Source organism: Stegostoma tigrinum, chromosome 2 (genome assembly GCF_030684315.1).
Source record: "Stegostoma tigrinum isolate sSteTig4 chromosome 2, sSteTig4.hap1, whole genome shotgun sequence".
Classification (NCBI taxonomy): Eukaryota; Metazoa; Chordata; class Chondrichthyes; order Orectolobiformes; family Stegostomatidae; genus Stegostoma; species Stegostoma tigrinum.
In genome coordinates this window covers 6,966,005-6,980,646 of record NC_081355.1, presented here as the reverse complement: position 1 = coordinate 6,980,646, position 14,642 = coordinate 6,966,005, and the positions used below count along the sequence as shown (strand labels likewise).

Genomic DNA, 14,642 nt, shown 5'->3' with positions numbered 1-14,642 from the left:
CTTGCATTGTTTTCATTTCAGATTGCCAGCATTTGTTGTACTTAGCATTTATTTATCTGGATTTTCTCCTCTGTGAAATACCTTCAGTTTATTTTCCAACTGCAGCAGGTATCCTAAGAAAAGGCAGCTAGCCTGACCCTTGGTAAAGTGAGACATTGTATCTTTGTGATCTAGTTTTGAGGATAACTTTCTCGAGCAATGCCGTGCGGTGCCACACAATTTTGGATGGATGTCAAAGTCTTGGAGAGGGTGCTAGTGCGAATTTTGACCGCTGTACCAGAGATGAGGGACCCAAGTTATCTGGAGAGGTTGAGATGGTTCTCCATGGAGCAAAAAAGGAGACTAGATAGAGGTGTTCTATTTCCTGAGGCGATTAGGCAGAGTAATCAAGGATTAATGGCTTTCAATGACAGAGGTACTGGTTGGCAGAAGGACTAGAGATGGCATGAGGAAATAACTTTTCTTCGGGGCCAATTTTTCTGTAACCTGGAATGTTGTTATCTTTCAAAAGAGAATTCGATAAATAGTCATACAACGTGAAACGGACCCGTTGGCCCAACTTGTCCATTTTCCTAAACTGAACTAGTTCCATTTACCTGCATTTGGGCTGTATCCCTCTAAGCCTTCACTATCCGTATACCTGTCCAAATGTCTTTTAAACGTTGTGATTCTACGCTCCTCTGCAACTTGTTCTAGTAGCTTGTTCCACATACACCACCATCCTCTGTGTGAAAAAATTGCCCCTCTGATCCCTTTTAAATCTATCCCCCTCACCTTAAGCCTATGCCCTCTAAATTTGTACTCCCTACGCTGGAGAAAAGATCTTTCCTATTCACCTTATCTATACCTGTCATGATTTTATAAACTTCTGCAAGGTTACCCCTCAGTGTCCTACACTCCATGCTTGAAAGAAGTCATATGCATGATTATGTCAGAAGACCATGTAGCACTACTGACTGGATACTCAACCCTATCACTGTTGCAAGCTGAAAGGCCTACTGATGTGCTGTAACATTGTATGATTCTAATGCATTCCCGTGCTGAACTTGTCAAAAAGTTTTCATGCTCGGTGGGTCCTTTCTGAGCAATAATTTATGATCCACTGTGACGTGTTTTTGTAAATAAGGTAGGTGCAGAGACGCAAACAGTGCAATAAACAACAGAACCCCATGTTCTTCATCAATGATAAATGTTCCATGGGTCGATGTGATATATACAAAAACTACAAGCATTGAAAATGTGACCTTGTTGAATTTACCCATCACTTGACGCAGATACTCCCAATTTCATGCAACTGATCTGATCCTGAAAGTTCAGCAATTATGATGAAAAGTTATTATGAATTATTGCAAAGGTAAGCTGATTAGAAATGACATCCGCAGAATGAGCCAGCCTTGTCACCGGGGTCTAAGAGCGGAGGTGATCACAACACATCCAAAAGAAAAGGGAAAATACCTTGTCGGAAAGGGTATAGAGGCCAGAAATGTTGGGTCTTGAAAGAGAGTTGTTTCATAAGATTAAAGTTTTTTTTTAATTCACCCACAGCAAAGTTTGAGAAAATGACATTCTGTGCTCTAAATCTATGCTTAACCTTTTTTGTATGTGTTGGAAGCTGCTTTTTTGAAGTATTATCTTCTTAAAAATAAATTTTAAAAAGTGAAAACTTGCATATAACTAGTTGTAAAATAGTGAAAGCCACCTAAAGGGCAAGGGTTGATAGTAGTGAGAAATGTAAGTGAAACCCAAAAAGAAGTGGACAGTGAGTTCTTATGCAGGAGGATGGCAGAAGGAAGGAATAGTTTTATAAAAATTACTGGAGTTGAAGGGCTGTAGCGGATGCACGTTCGCTGAGAGGGCGCAACAAGGCTGTTAGATTTGAAGTCATAGATAAAATTGAGTGTAGGTCAGTCAGGGCAATAGCAGTGAGTGAACTTGTATTGGACAGTGCATTTGGATTTTATAGAAGGTGATGAGGCAGGGCTGGAGAAGATTGAAGTCTCGAAGCAATAAAATTTTAAGTGAAAGTTTCAGCAGCAGCAAGGGTGTTTCAGGCTGTGGCAGATGATGTTGTGGAGATAAGTGTTTTTGATTAGTTTTTGATTAGTTTTTGATTAGTTTTTGATTAGTTTTTGATTAGTTTTTGATTAGTTTTTGATTAGTTTTTGATTAGTTTTTGATTTTTTGAAGCTTGGCTTTGGGTCCAAAATGATAAAATAATTTCATGTCAGAAATGGGAAATTGCTGGTCATACTGAGTGGGTCTGGCAGCTTTTGTGCAGATTATAACTGCAGATTAATGACTTGGTTTCATTGCCTGGTCAAGTTTGAGCAAATATCTGATGCAGGGAATTAAATTAGTGGCATGGGAATTTGGTTCGTGATGACGGTATGTTGATTAATCGAAGGGTATTGGTTACGTTAATATTTGGCTGTGACTTTCCCCTTTCCATTTGGAGCCAGGCAGCCTTGACAATGCAGAGTTAGTCACAGAGTCAAGAACAGTCATATAAGGTGAACTGGGTGGGAACAGAATACATATAGCATGTAATGTTACTGAGCAGATCAGTAAAGCGGGGTTCAATGTTAGATTCTTGAGATGACTAAAGGAAGTTATTGTCGTGGATGCAGCAACTGCATTTAGGTATTTACAGAGAAGTCAGGAAGGTTTCACCGCTAGTATATACGTTTAGGCTATGGGTAAATGCTAACAATCTGAAGGACTACAGACACCTCCTGATTCAAGAGAGAGACTTAGTTACCTAGCTTAAGGGGCACCACTCTATACTAAGCAGGATCAAAGCGAGGAGACAGGGTCTCCATGAAATACTGCAGCCAAAATAGAGATTGAATCTGCTGTTGGAATATACTGCAGAATGATTCCAGCCATCTAGCTAGCTGAGTCAATCCATACATTCGTCGCACAAGATCATATCCCCGGGTTAAATGTTATGTTCACTACCAGCCGAGCTAGTTGGGCTACTTAGAGATTGGACCTGCTAACTAGTTATTGACTGAAGTCTGTTTTTGGAGCCGTGTTTTCATGTTTGCTATAAATAGACACGATAGCTGCAAACAAGCAGATAAATGGTTTACCCCAGAAAAGGCAACTTGAGTTGCAATCAATTGACATCATGCATCATGTTTTGTTACCACACTGTGATGTGCCTTTTTCTTTTAATCTGAGACTGTAGTGGATATTTTCTCTGATCTGTGCCTGGGCACAAGGTATAATTGAAAGTTGGACAGGCCAGAGTATATGCCAATAAAAGAATTTTTTTGGCTTTTGCTTTCCTAATTTAAATTATTTTACCAATGAGAAGATTCTTTTAGAGATTCTCTGAGTGTTGTACCTGGGTGAGCAAATTCACCAATTTGCAGACCCAGGGAAATTTATTGTGTATTTTTGCAATTAAATATTTCCCAATTTACCTGCTTCTCTTTTTTTGCTTTGGGAAGGTAAAGTTGATGTCAGTAACCTGTGATACCAGAAATTTTCCCTAAAGCACTATGAGTGCAATGTTTTGGTAAAATCGGGCCATGCTTGTGAAGATGCCAAGGTCATGCTGTGTCAGACGAATTTTTATGAGAACTTTGAGGTGTGAGTTTCTCTGTGTGAACGATTTGCTATTGAAATATTGGCACAGTTTTAGCTTGTGATTTCTCTTTTAGACCGAACTCTGGATGCTGCAGGATTTTCAAAGTGTGGTTTTATTTCTGCATGTTTCCGTACAGTTCAGCACAACTTAAATATTTTTCTATTAGAATACCTGTTGTAGATTACCATGAAAATGTTTGAATAATTGGTAAAATTACTGTAACATCTTTTTAAAATAATTCATTGAGTGAATTGTGAATTGAGAATTTTCTCAATCAATGTGAGCAGTTAGTTTCCAAATGAACTGTAATTGATTGAAAATAATCCCTGGATGGACCAAATTAATGGAAATAGCTCCACAGCCAGCCTTGAGTTAGAGGTAGTGAATTGACAGTTGTTGTCAGTATAATGTTTTAAATATTGCTTCCGTTTTGCTATGTTTATTCATATCCTCTGCTTTGTTTTAATTTGACTTTATAGTAAGGCCTTTAGAAGGGCAGCAATTACAAAAATGGATTTTGTCTAGAATGATGGACTGTCTATTTTGACTGAACTGCCATAGTATGAGCATTAACCTTATTATTTTGAAAAAATCTGTCTGCTTCAAGTACCTAGTGTAAATGAAGAGAGTAACATTTAAAATGTAGTTATTAAAAGCAATCGACCTTGAAATGCAGATCATTTTAGATGCATATGGTTAGAGATTTGTGCAAAAACTAATCACGGGAAGTGATTTTATGCTACAGAACATTAAACTAGCGGAATTCATAACAGTGAGCTTTGAGTGTCTTTCAGAATACTGATTTGCTGCTTACAGACGATGAAGCCAGAATATTTCACTGTGAAAACTTGATGATAATGTTTCCATTGATTTGGTTGTCACCTGATTGTGGTCCCTTTCCACTGCAGACTATTCAAACTAATCAACAGCAGACTTTTCCTTACTCGCATAACGTAAAACAATGGCTGCTATATGTTACTACATTCGGGGTTGGGAACGGCACACTTCCATCGTTGACTGCTTTCTCTGGCAGTCCATGCTAAGTTTCACTAAACACGGAATCATGCTTTAGGCTTGAGTACAGTGAATAAATTTATCCAAAGATTGATTTATTTTGCGTTAGGTTTTTCCATGTGCATACACCTCATTTTAGGTGACAGGGTGTGAAGATCAGCTTGTAATACATATGTTTGCAAACAACAATATAGTCAAAAATGTAGCTACTCACCAGTTTATTGTCCACCCAGGCATACAGCTCCCAATCAGGGGAATAATAAGATCGGTTTACTTTAGGCATTTGTTTACAAGGAGAGGTTGAATAGGCTCAGACTTTTTTCCGTGGAGCATAGGGGACTGAGGGGGTGACCTTATACCGGATATAAAATCATGAGAGGCATAGATGAGGCAGAAAATGGACAGCTTTTCTCCATTGTGAGGGGGAGTCTAAAACTAGAGAGAGAAGTGATACAAAAGAGTCCAGAGGGACAATTTATTCCGAGGGTGGTGAGTGTCTGGAATGGACTACCATTCAGGACAGGTTTGGATTTGATTCTGTGACAGTATTTAATGTTTTAATTCGCCAGTGAACAATATGGAAACTTTATTTTGCTGGCTTCCTTACAAACATTTTATGTGCATTATGAATGTGACAAGCATCGCCCCACACAGGCCTTGAAGGTAATTCGAGAGAGATGGTCATTGACCTGTTATTTTGACACCTCTATTTCTTCATAAATGCTCAAACATCCAGCAGTTATTGGCTGCCTGAATAAAGAAGATTTTAGTTATATTTTGAGAAATAATTATGCTGGGTATATTTCAGTGTCAGACATAGCTAATCTTATCTCTGATCCAGAAGATTGAGCTCAAGCCCTACTCCCAGTGAGCTGAGCACAAGCACCTTGCCTGACATTCTAATGCAGCACTGAGAAGACGCTGTCATTCAGATGAGATGTTTGACTGAGCCCCCTTCTGCCCTCTTGTTTGTGCAGACAATAATCCCACGGCACTGCTTTGAAGAGTGAGAGTTATAGAATCATACTGCACAGAAACAGGCTCCTTGGGCCATCTCGTCCATGCTGACCAAGTTTCCCAAGCTTAGCTAGTCCCATTTGCCTGCATTTGTTGACTTAAACCTTTCCTATTCATAAACCTATTCAAATGTCTTTTAACAGTTGTAACTGTAATTGCATTTATTACTTCCTCTGGCAGTTCATTCTCCACAAGCACCACCCTCTGTGTGAAAAGATTTCCCCTCAGGCCTCTTTTTAAATCCTTTCCCCCTCACCTTAAAATTATACCCTCTAGGTTTGGACTCCCCTAACCTGGGGAAAATACCTTTTGCTGTTTACTTTTATCTATGCCTGCCAGAACTTTATACAGCCTTATATATCCTACAATCTCCTATGCTCCAGGGGATAAAAGTCCCAGCCACTCCTCCTAACTCAAACCCACCAGTCCCATCTTTTTTTGCACCCTTTCCAGTTTAATAATGTACTTTCTATAGCATCCTTATCCAGTGTTTATTCCTCAGTCAGCATCACTGAAACAGATTACTGGGATATTATCCCACTGTTAGGAAGTCACTGCTAAGTTTCCATGGTGCTGCCCACCATGGCAGATATTGGAAATTGAATTCCAAAACAAAAAAGTCTGGAATCCGGTTGAATGATGACCATGAAATTGTTGCTTGTTACAAAGACCCATTTGCTTTACTAGCATTCATCTATAAGGAAGGAAGTATTGTCCTTATCTGGTCTGCAGTACACGTGACTCCAGACCCATAGCAATGTGGATGACTCTTCACTGCATTCTGAAATGGCCTGTCAAGCCATTAGATGCATTAACTGCTAGAAAAGAAAAAAGGAATGGAACTGGATGGACCACCTCGATCTGCCTCAAAATCTAGAATTCCCTCACTAAGGGCATTGTGGACCGACCTACAGCACATGGATTGCACCAGTTCAAGAAGGCAGCTCCCCGCCACCTTCACAAAGACAACTCAGGATGAGCAATAAATGCTGGCCCAGCCAGCGATGCCCACATCCAATGAACGAGTAAAACAAAACTTCATTGATTGTAAAGCGTTTTAGGACATTGGGGTCTTGAAAATCACTACTTAAATTTGTTTTTAGTTGAAAGTACAAAGAAAGTTTTCAAAACAGATTGAACATTGCACGACTCATTATACAACTGTTGGTGTGGGAATACGCATGGAAGTTCTCATCATCTCTGTTTCCACTGAAACCTCCTGTAGCTCACTGAGGTGGGAATGCATGACCATGCACCGCTCATGATTTCTGCTTATTTTTCTGCATTTTACTCTGTTACTTCTCCCTTGCACTTCCCAATGCCAATAATAATATTAAAAATGTTTTTCCAACATTTTGTAATCCTCTTGCTCTGGAAGAGGTATAGTTTTCTTAAGCAGACTAAATCTTTGTGAATCCTACAGTGTAAGACCATTGCAACTCCATGCAACAAATTGAATGATTCTTCCCTTAACTATGGTACGTTGCAAGCAGACACCATGTGCAGTGCTCTTCACATTCTGGTGTCTCTTCTTAACGCAAATTCACCTATTTATGTCATTTTTCATATTTAAGCCAATGCACGGCAGCAGTAATACACAGGAAGTTATGATTTAATGCAAAAGTTGAAATAAATCATTTCAAAGTAACATTACAAGACAGTAATAGCATCCTGCTCAGAAGGTGCTTCTCAGAGTCCAGCAACTTGTATTATTTTGGCAATAATCTAGTTATTTGTAAATGCAATTTCTGTATGTGGAAAAGGCTAATTAGTACACAGAATTCAAATGTCACTCCGTTTAGACTAAAAATTGCAGGAAAGGCCCACCATTCTATGCAATTCCTAGCACTTACTCAAAATTCAAATGTTGTACGACAGTTGGTGTATGGCATATTAATGAGGATCTTCACACACGCACACACCATCTGGGTTTATTACCTGTCTAACACTTAATGCACATTTTGAACTTCTCAACAGACCTTCCTAACCTGAGCAATTAGCAGATCAATCAATCAGATCCCTTTTGCCATTTTGAAGTTTAGTAAGGAAAGACAGCCTCCATTTGAAATCTAGAAAATATTCCGCTTTAACACAGGATGAAAAGTGCTTTCATCACAGCTTGATATAGTTCCATGGTTGTTACAAGCAGTCTCTTACCTCAGTAATCATTATTCATGAATGCATTCTTTAGCTTCAGGTAGGAATGTTAATGTTAATTCTGGCTGTTTGAGTATCACTGTATGCATTGTAGACTGTTGTACTTCTGTAACTTGGTAAAGTTTATTTTTTGTTTTCAAAGCCGTGGAATTTTGTGGGTTTATTTTGTTCGTAAGTGCCTGAGATTCCAAACTTTGCCTGGCCCCTAAACTAAATAGGAACATAATTAGTGATCTGATCTGTGACCATAACAAGATGTATAGCCTGGGGAAGTGATGGGAGTAGAGGAGGAATGGACCAGGGTATCCCGGAGGGAACGATCCTTGTAGGAGATTGACAAAGTGTGGCTGGTTGTGGCATCCCACTGGAGCTGGTGGAAATGGCAGCTCATGATACTTTTGTTGTAGATGCTGGTGGGAAAGTAGATGCTTTGGACATGATACTGAAACCGTTCCAATTGAATTAGACTAAATTCCTGCTAAATTATTTCAGTGAGAAAGGTCTTGTGTTATATACTGTACCGTGGACTTCAGTGCAGCAAGAATGATGCAAGCTCATATAAACTATAGCATGTTTATTAATGAACAAAATACCACTGAAGAATTTGTTTATATAATGTCTAAAATTGTAGTGGACTTGCAGTCAGCCAGTGAACTGGTTAAGTGCAGAAAAACAGATACCTTATTTACAAGCCATTATTTCCTTCATGAAATGTGGTATTTGAGCCTGAAAATGAGCTTCCACCTGATACATCCATTGTGTTCTGGTTGTGTCTTCCCCCCCCCCCCCCCCGGTTGTGTCTCCCTCGCTCCCCTCCATCCCCTCGCTCCTTCCCTCCCCCCCCTCCCCCCCCTCCCCCCCCTCCCCCCCCTCCCCCCCCTCTCCCCCCTCTCCCCCCTCTCCCCCCTCCTCTCCCCCCTCTCCCCCCTCTCCCCCCCCTCCCCCCCCTCTCCCCCCTCTCCCCCCTCTCCCCCCTCTCCCCCCCCTCTCCCCCCTCTCCCCCCTCTCCCCCCTTCCCCCCCTCTCCCCCCTTCCCCCCTCTTCCCCCCTCCCTTTTTCTTTCTCCAGCCCCTCTTTCTTCCCCCCCATGTCACCTTTGCACATGCTCTCTCTCTCTTCTCCTGACACCATCATTGATAATTTTAACTCTATACTTGACTATTTCAATACACCCGGACTGACTGCATCTTCCACCCTCAAGCTATGTGCTCATACAAAATTCTACTGCGATTTGCTTTTGAATTTTGAGACCTCCCCACCTCTAATCTTCACCAATCCCCTCAGCTCTGCAGTCATGTATCCCTGGCCTCTTGCATGCCCCACTTTTAATTGCTGCACCATTGGCTGTGTCTTCAGCTACCATCAGCTGCAATTTCCTTCCTAAACCTTCCCAAATCTCTCTCTTGTTTTCCTCCATTAAGGTGCTCAGTTAAAATCTACTTCAAGCAAACCATCGTCATTGGCTCTAATATATTTTTCTCCCGCGCGATGTAAAGGCTACGTCCTCACTCCTATGACATTTCTTGCGTTATTTTCTTTAAAGCAGCCGTATAATCATAGGCTGTTGTTAAATTGTGCATCTATTTAAGAGATTTTTATTTTCTTTACAGAAATCAGAGTCTTTTATGGAAAAGTACAGGCTAGCAGGGATACCCCCAAAACGGAAAATCTCAGTTTTCAGGGTGTCGGAAAATGCTATTATTAAACCAGGTAATTATGTTTCATGCACATCTTTTCTTGTGCATTTGTTTTGGGCTAAGCAAAAATTTGCAAACAACATGATCCCAGCGGTATGGAGGTGTGACTTCTCAGGGAACTGGGTGGGTGTTTATTTTGCACCCCCCCCCCCCCCATTTAGCGTTACTAGGGAAATACAGTCTGGGTAAGCAGGAGATTCATTAAAATTATCCCATATGCACAAAGCAGATCAGAGACATGGCATCGCAATTACTAAACCTTCCCATAATGAATATCCTTGGGGATGATGCTGTCATTGACCAGAAACTGAACTAGCCATATAAATAGCAGCAGGCCAGAGGCTGGGAATTCTGAGGAATGTAATTTCCCTTCCGACTCCCCAGCCCTTGTCCACTATCTACAGGACAAGTCAGGTGTGTGATGGAAGGCTCCTCACTTGTCTGGATGGGTGCAACTCCAGGATCACTGAGGACATTCGGTACTATCTGGGACAACACAACGATTTTGTTTGGTGACCCCTTCCCATTCAACATTCGTCACTGCGGTACAGTGGCAGCAGTGTGTACCATGTACGAGGTGCACTGCAGTAGCTCATCAAGCGTCCTTCAAAAGCCTCTTTCAAAGTCGCGACTCTGCTACTGAAAAAGCTGAGCAACAAAGACCATAGAACACCATCACCTGCAAGTTCCCGTCCAAGCCCTGCACTATTCTGACTTAAAAGTACATTGTTGTTCCTTCACTGGGTTCTGAAAGTTTCTCCCTAATAGCATTAGGGCTGTCCCTACGCGCCAAGGACTGCAGACGTCAAGACAACAGCTTGCCACCACTTTCTTCAAGATAGTTAGGTAAAGATGGGCAATAAATGCTAGCCTAACCAGCATTGCCTATCTCCCGTGAGCTAACAAAATATTTGGTTAAACACTGGGCATGTGATATGTGACAGCTGCAGGTAATGGGAGCTGATGGCCATCGGTGTAATCCAAGGCCCACAAATCTGCAGTTCATGTCCATGGATTGAGATACTTAAGCTCGGTGTGATGGAGGCTGTTCTGCAGATTTGGTGAACCCTGGCAGGGAGCATTATCTGGCTGAAGTAAGCTGGAAGAATTAGGTTCATGGTCGTATCAAGAGCAGACATTTATGGAGATATTTGGACACTCAGCAAAATTGCTTTCCAGTGAAAAATGGAAGATCCTCTGAGAAGGAGGCACTGTCTGTGCCTAAGGAAGTTGTAGGTCCTGTCGATTTGAAAGAACAGCGGCAAGTCGGAAGTTTACATAGATATATATCAGCAAAGAATGACTGAAAAGTAATTATAAGGAAGGAGAAATAGTTTACAAAAGAAAGCTAGAAATTTAGAATAGCTTGTAAGAGCTCCTAGAGGTATTGAAAAAGAAAAACAGTAAGTGAGTTGTTAGTCCTAATGGGAAATAAGGAAAGGTGGATGAAGTGAACAGATATCTTGCGTTTGTCTTCACTGTAGGATGCAAGTAATAACTTAACTTGTTAATCAATAGGTGAAAGGAGTTTAGGGGAATCTTAAAAGCAACTACTAGGGAATGGGTGCAGTGAGCATTATGAGAATTAAAAGCTGACGAGGTTGCAGTAGCCTTTACCCTAAGGTCTTAAATGGATGCAGTGGTAGGCAAAGCATTGATTTTAGTTTTCTGTAATTTCTCAACTTCAAGGAAGTTCCCATCAGATTGGAAAGTAGTAATTTTAATCCTCCCTTTAAGGAAGGAAAAAGCATGAAACTTCAGGCCTATTAGCTTAGCATCTGTCATTAATATAGGAATCTGTTATTAAGCTGCACACTTAAAAATCCTCAGTAAAATCAGGCAAACGTTGTTTTCTGAAAGGAAATTTTGGTACACTTATTGGCATTCTTTGAGGAAGTAACAAGCAAGACAGATAAGGGAGAACCTGTGCATCTGATATACTTGGATTTCTTATAGGTGTTCAACAAGGGAGCATATCAAAAGGTTACTGTACAAAATATGAGCCTGTGGTGTTGGAAGTAATACATGAGCATGGAGAAAGGATCGCTTAGCCGACAGAAAACCGGAACGGCATAAATTGTCAGTTTGACGAGTTGTATGCATGGAGTGCCTGCAGCGATCTGTATTGGCACCTCAACAATTTATTATCCATAACAACACCTTGGAGGAAGGAACTTACTGCAAGATTGTTAAAATTGCTGATGACAAGAGCAACTGGGAACATAAGGGATCTGAAAAGGGAACTTGATTATAATGGGCAAAACAAATGGAAAATGACAGATGAGTGGGAAAAAATACATTATCCACTTTAGAGCATATCACTTAAATAGAGAGATTGCAGAATTGAGGTACAGAGGGACCTGGGTGGCCTGATGCATTAATGAAAATGTTAGTATGCAGGTTTGATGTGCAAATTTTATGCTTATTCCAAGAAGCATAGAATATAGCAGTAGAAATATGTTGTGGCAAGCATTGAGAATGCAGGAGAATCCCAGTTGGTCCGGCAGCATCTGTGGAGAGAAAAAGAGTTTATATTTCAAATCCAGTATGACTTCTTAATCTGAAGATGAAGTGTCATCATCTCCCTGGTTTTATGTATGTAAAGTAGGAATTTTAAAAAAATTCTCTCCAGTTCAATAAGACTCATTAGATGTGAATTCTTCAATATACTAATGGTCTGTACAGTTATAAGAAAATTAAGATTTTTTTTCTTACCACCCCCAAATCACCTCTGTTACAAACTACAAGAACAATTAACAAACACTGCCCCCGGAAGCAGTGCAACAGTGATAAATACAGAGAAGCATAGGAAAAGAGGGAAGGGAAATGGATGGTTTTCTAAGAAATGTTATTCATTCCCATGAGGTGTTGTGTATATTAAAGCATTTGCAGCCTCCCTGGTTTAAGTAGTTTGAAGCATTCCAACCATTTTTGTAGAATCAGCATGATTACTGATTAGATTTTTGTATAGCATAGTGCAAAATCCACTTAAAAATCCAAATTGCAACGGGTGCACCTTTTAAATAAATAATCACAGACTTGAGTCATTTGGGTTTTGTTTGGTACTTCCAGCTTCAGGCTTTCTGATTTGGGAATAAGGAATGTATTTATAATTAATGGTAAAAACAATTTTGAAACAAAGTTTAATTTTTAAAATATAAATAATAGCAAAGGTAACTGGAAATGAAGGTGAAATACAAATATTACCATTAACCTCGCTAAAATCTATTCTAAAACTGTACTGAATAAAACCAGGTCCACACTGTCAATATGCAATGTTTGCACAAATGCTTTCAGAAATTACTGGGTTGCTGTTGGCAGAGAATTAAGGCTGAAAGTTTCCCTTTTCCTATCTTTGTATGCAGTTGTGCCACATCCATCTTCTCTCCTCTAAATCTACAGTCATAACCCTTGAATACTCACTAAGGTTTCTGTTAATGCACCTTTAGGATCATTACAACCACATTGTAAGGCCTATAATTCTCTCATTATCTATTCTAGCTAAATCGTTCAGACTTTGAAGGATCTGTAAGTCATCCCCCAGCTCACTTTTTGCAAGAGGAATTTCAACCTTTCTGTTCACCCAAGCATATATTTGTGGTGGGTATATGCAGTCTACCTATCCATCCTGGATATTACTGAGCTCTGTGCTCCGATTAATCGAATGAGCTGAGCCAGTTCCAGCAAGTTAATCATCTCCCAACGTGAGGTGAAGGTTAATTGTTTACATTTACACCAACAGTGTAAAATGTAAAAAAAGTGTAAACCGTAAAAGACTACAACAGACGATCAGCCTGAGGCAGTTTCTGACAACTACCTGACGTGAAGGCATTGATCTGGAATCGCTTGCTTGGTTTCCTTAGTCTTTGTATTGCCCAGTTATGTGCCACGTTAACATCCGACAAATGTGAATCCCATACCTAGTAAATGGGAGCAAAAGACAGAAGTTGTGGTCATACATTTCAAAACAAAGGACACTTGCAATCCTGCAGCATCTTGTTTTTTGCAGCACTGCTGATATCACCCACTTTCAAGCCTAATGAGTTTATCTGCCTTTTTTTAAATGAAGGAATAGAACTTGAATAATGAGGTGCTAGTTCTGCTAGGTATAAGAGATGTTGGGGTTAATTTTTCAATACAGATACACTGGCATTGTGCTGCTAAGGCTCAAGAATATTGGTTTTAGGTTGCAGGAACAGCAACTCATATTCTGCCTGGGAACTCTGCAGCCTAATGGTATCAATGTGGACTTCACCAGTTTCAAAATCTCCCCTTCCCCCACCGTATCCCTAACCCAGCCCAGTTCGTCCCCTCCCCCCACTGCACCACACAACCAGCCCAGCTCTTCCCCTCCACCCACTGCATCCCAAAACCAGTCCAACCTGTCTCTGCCTCCCTAACCTGTTCTTCCTCTCACCCGTCCCTTCCTCCCACCCCAAGCCGCACCCCCATCTACCTACTAACCTCATCCCACCTCCTTGACCTGTCCGTCTTCCCTGGACTGACCTATCCCCTCCCTACCTCCCCACCTATACTCTCTCCACCTATCTTCTTTTCTCTCCATCTTCGGTCCGCCTCCCCCTCTCTCCCTATTTATTCCAGAACCCTCACCCCACCCCCCTCTCTGATGAAGGGTCTAGGCCCGAAACGTCAGCTTTTGTGCTCCTGAGATGCTGCTTGGCCTGCTGTGTTCATCCAGCCTCACATTTTATTATCTTGGCTTTTGACTGTTGGGTCTGATTGTACTCAGTGTAGAACTGGCTGATTTGCAGTTTTTGTTGACTACACTTGGCCTCAGTGCCTCTGATTTTAATTGTGCTGTGACTACAAAGATATTGGATTGCTGAAACCTAAGGACAGAAACAAGAGAATATTTGAATGCAATTTGCACTGTAAATAATCCCAAGATCTATGTAACCTGTGTTTTAATCACTTTATGTAATCACACCTTTGTTGTTTGAATCATTTGTGATTAGCTGGATTTAATTTGAACTTAAATTGTATTCAAGGTACTCCGTTATATGCTGCTCATTTTCGGCCAGGACAGTATGTGGACGTCACAGCAAAAACGTAAGTCCTTCTACAGGATAAAGGGCCCCTCAATTAAAACTGTAATGCAAAGGAATTTCTTCTCCCAGAGGGCAGTCTGGAATTCTATACCC

General features: G+C 40.7%; 1 protein-coding gene across 1 annotated transcript in view; it reads left to right on the top strand.

Annotated features, from left to right (window-relative positions):
- The window catches only part of mrpl3 (mitochondrial ribosomal protein L3), a 56,315-nt gene that overhangs the window by 6,888 nt on the left and 34,785 nt on the right, over positions 1-14,642 (top strand). The window contains exons 5-6 of the mRNA XM_048522001.2: positions 9,394-9,493; positions 14,490-14,550. Of these exons, the coding sequence (XP_048377958.2) occupies positions 9,394-9,493; positions 14,490-14,550 (161 nt within the window). The remainder of the gene's footprint in view (positions 1-9,393; positions 9,494-14,489; positions 14,551-14,642) is intronic.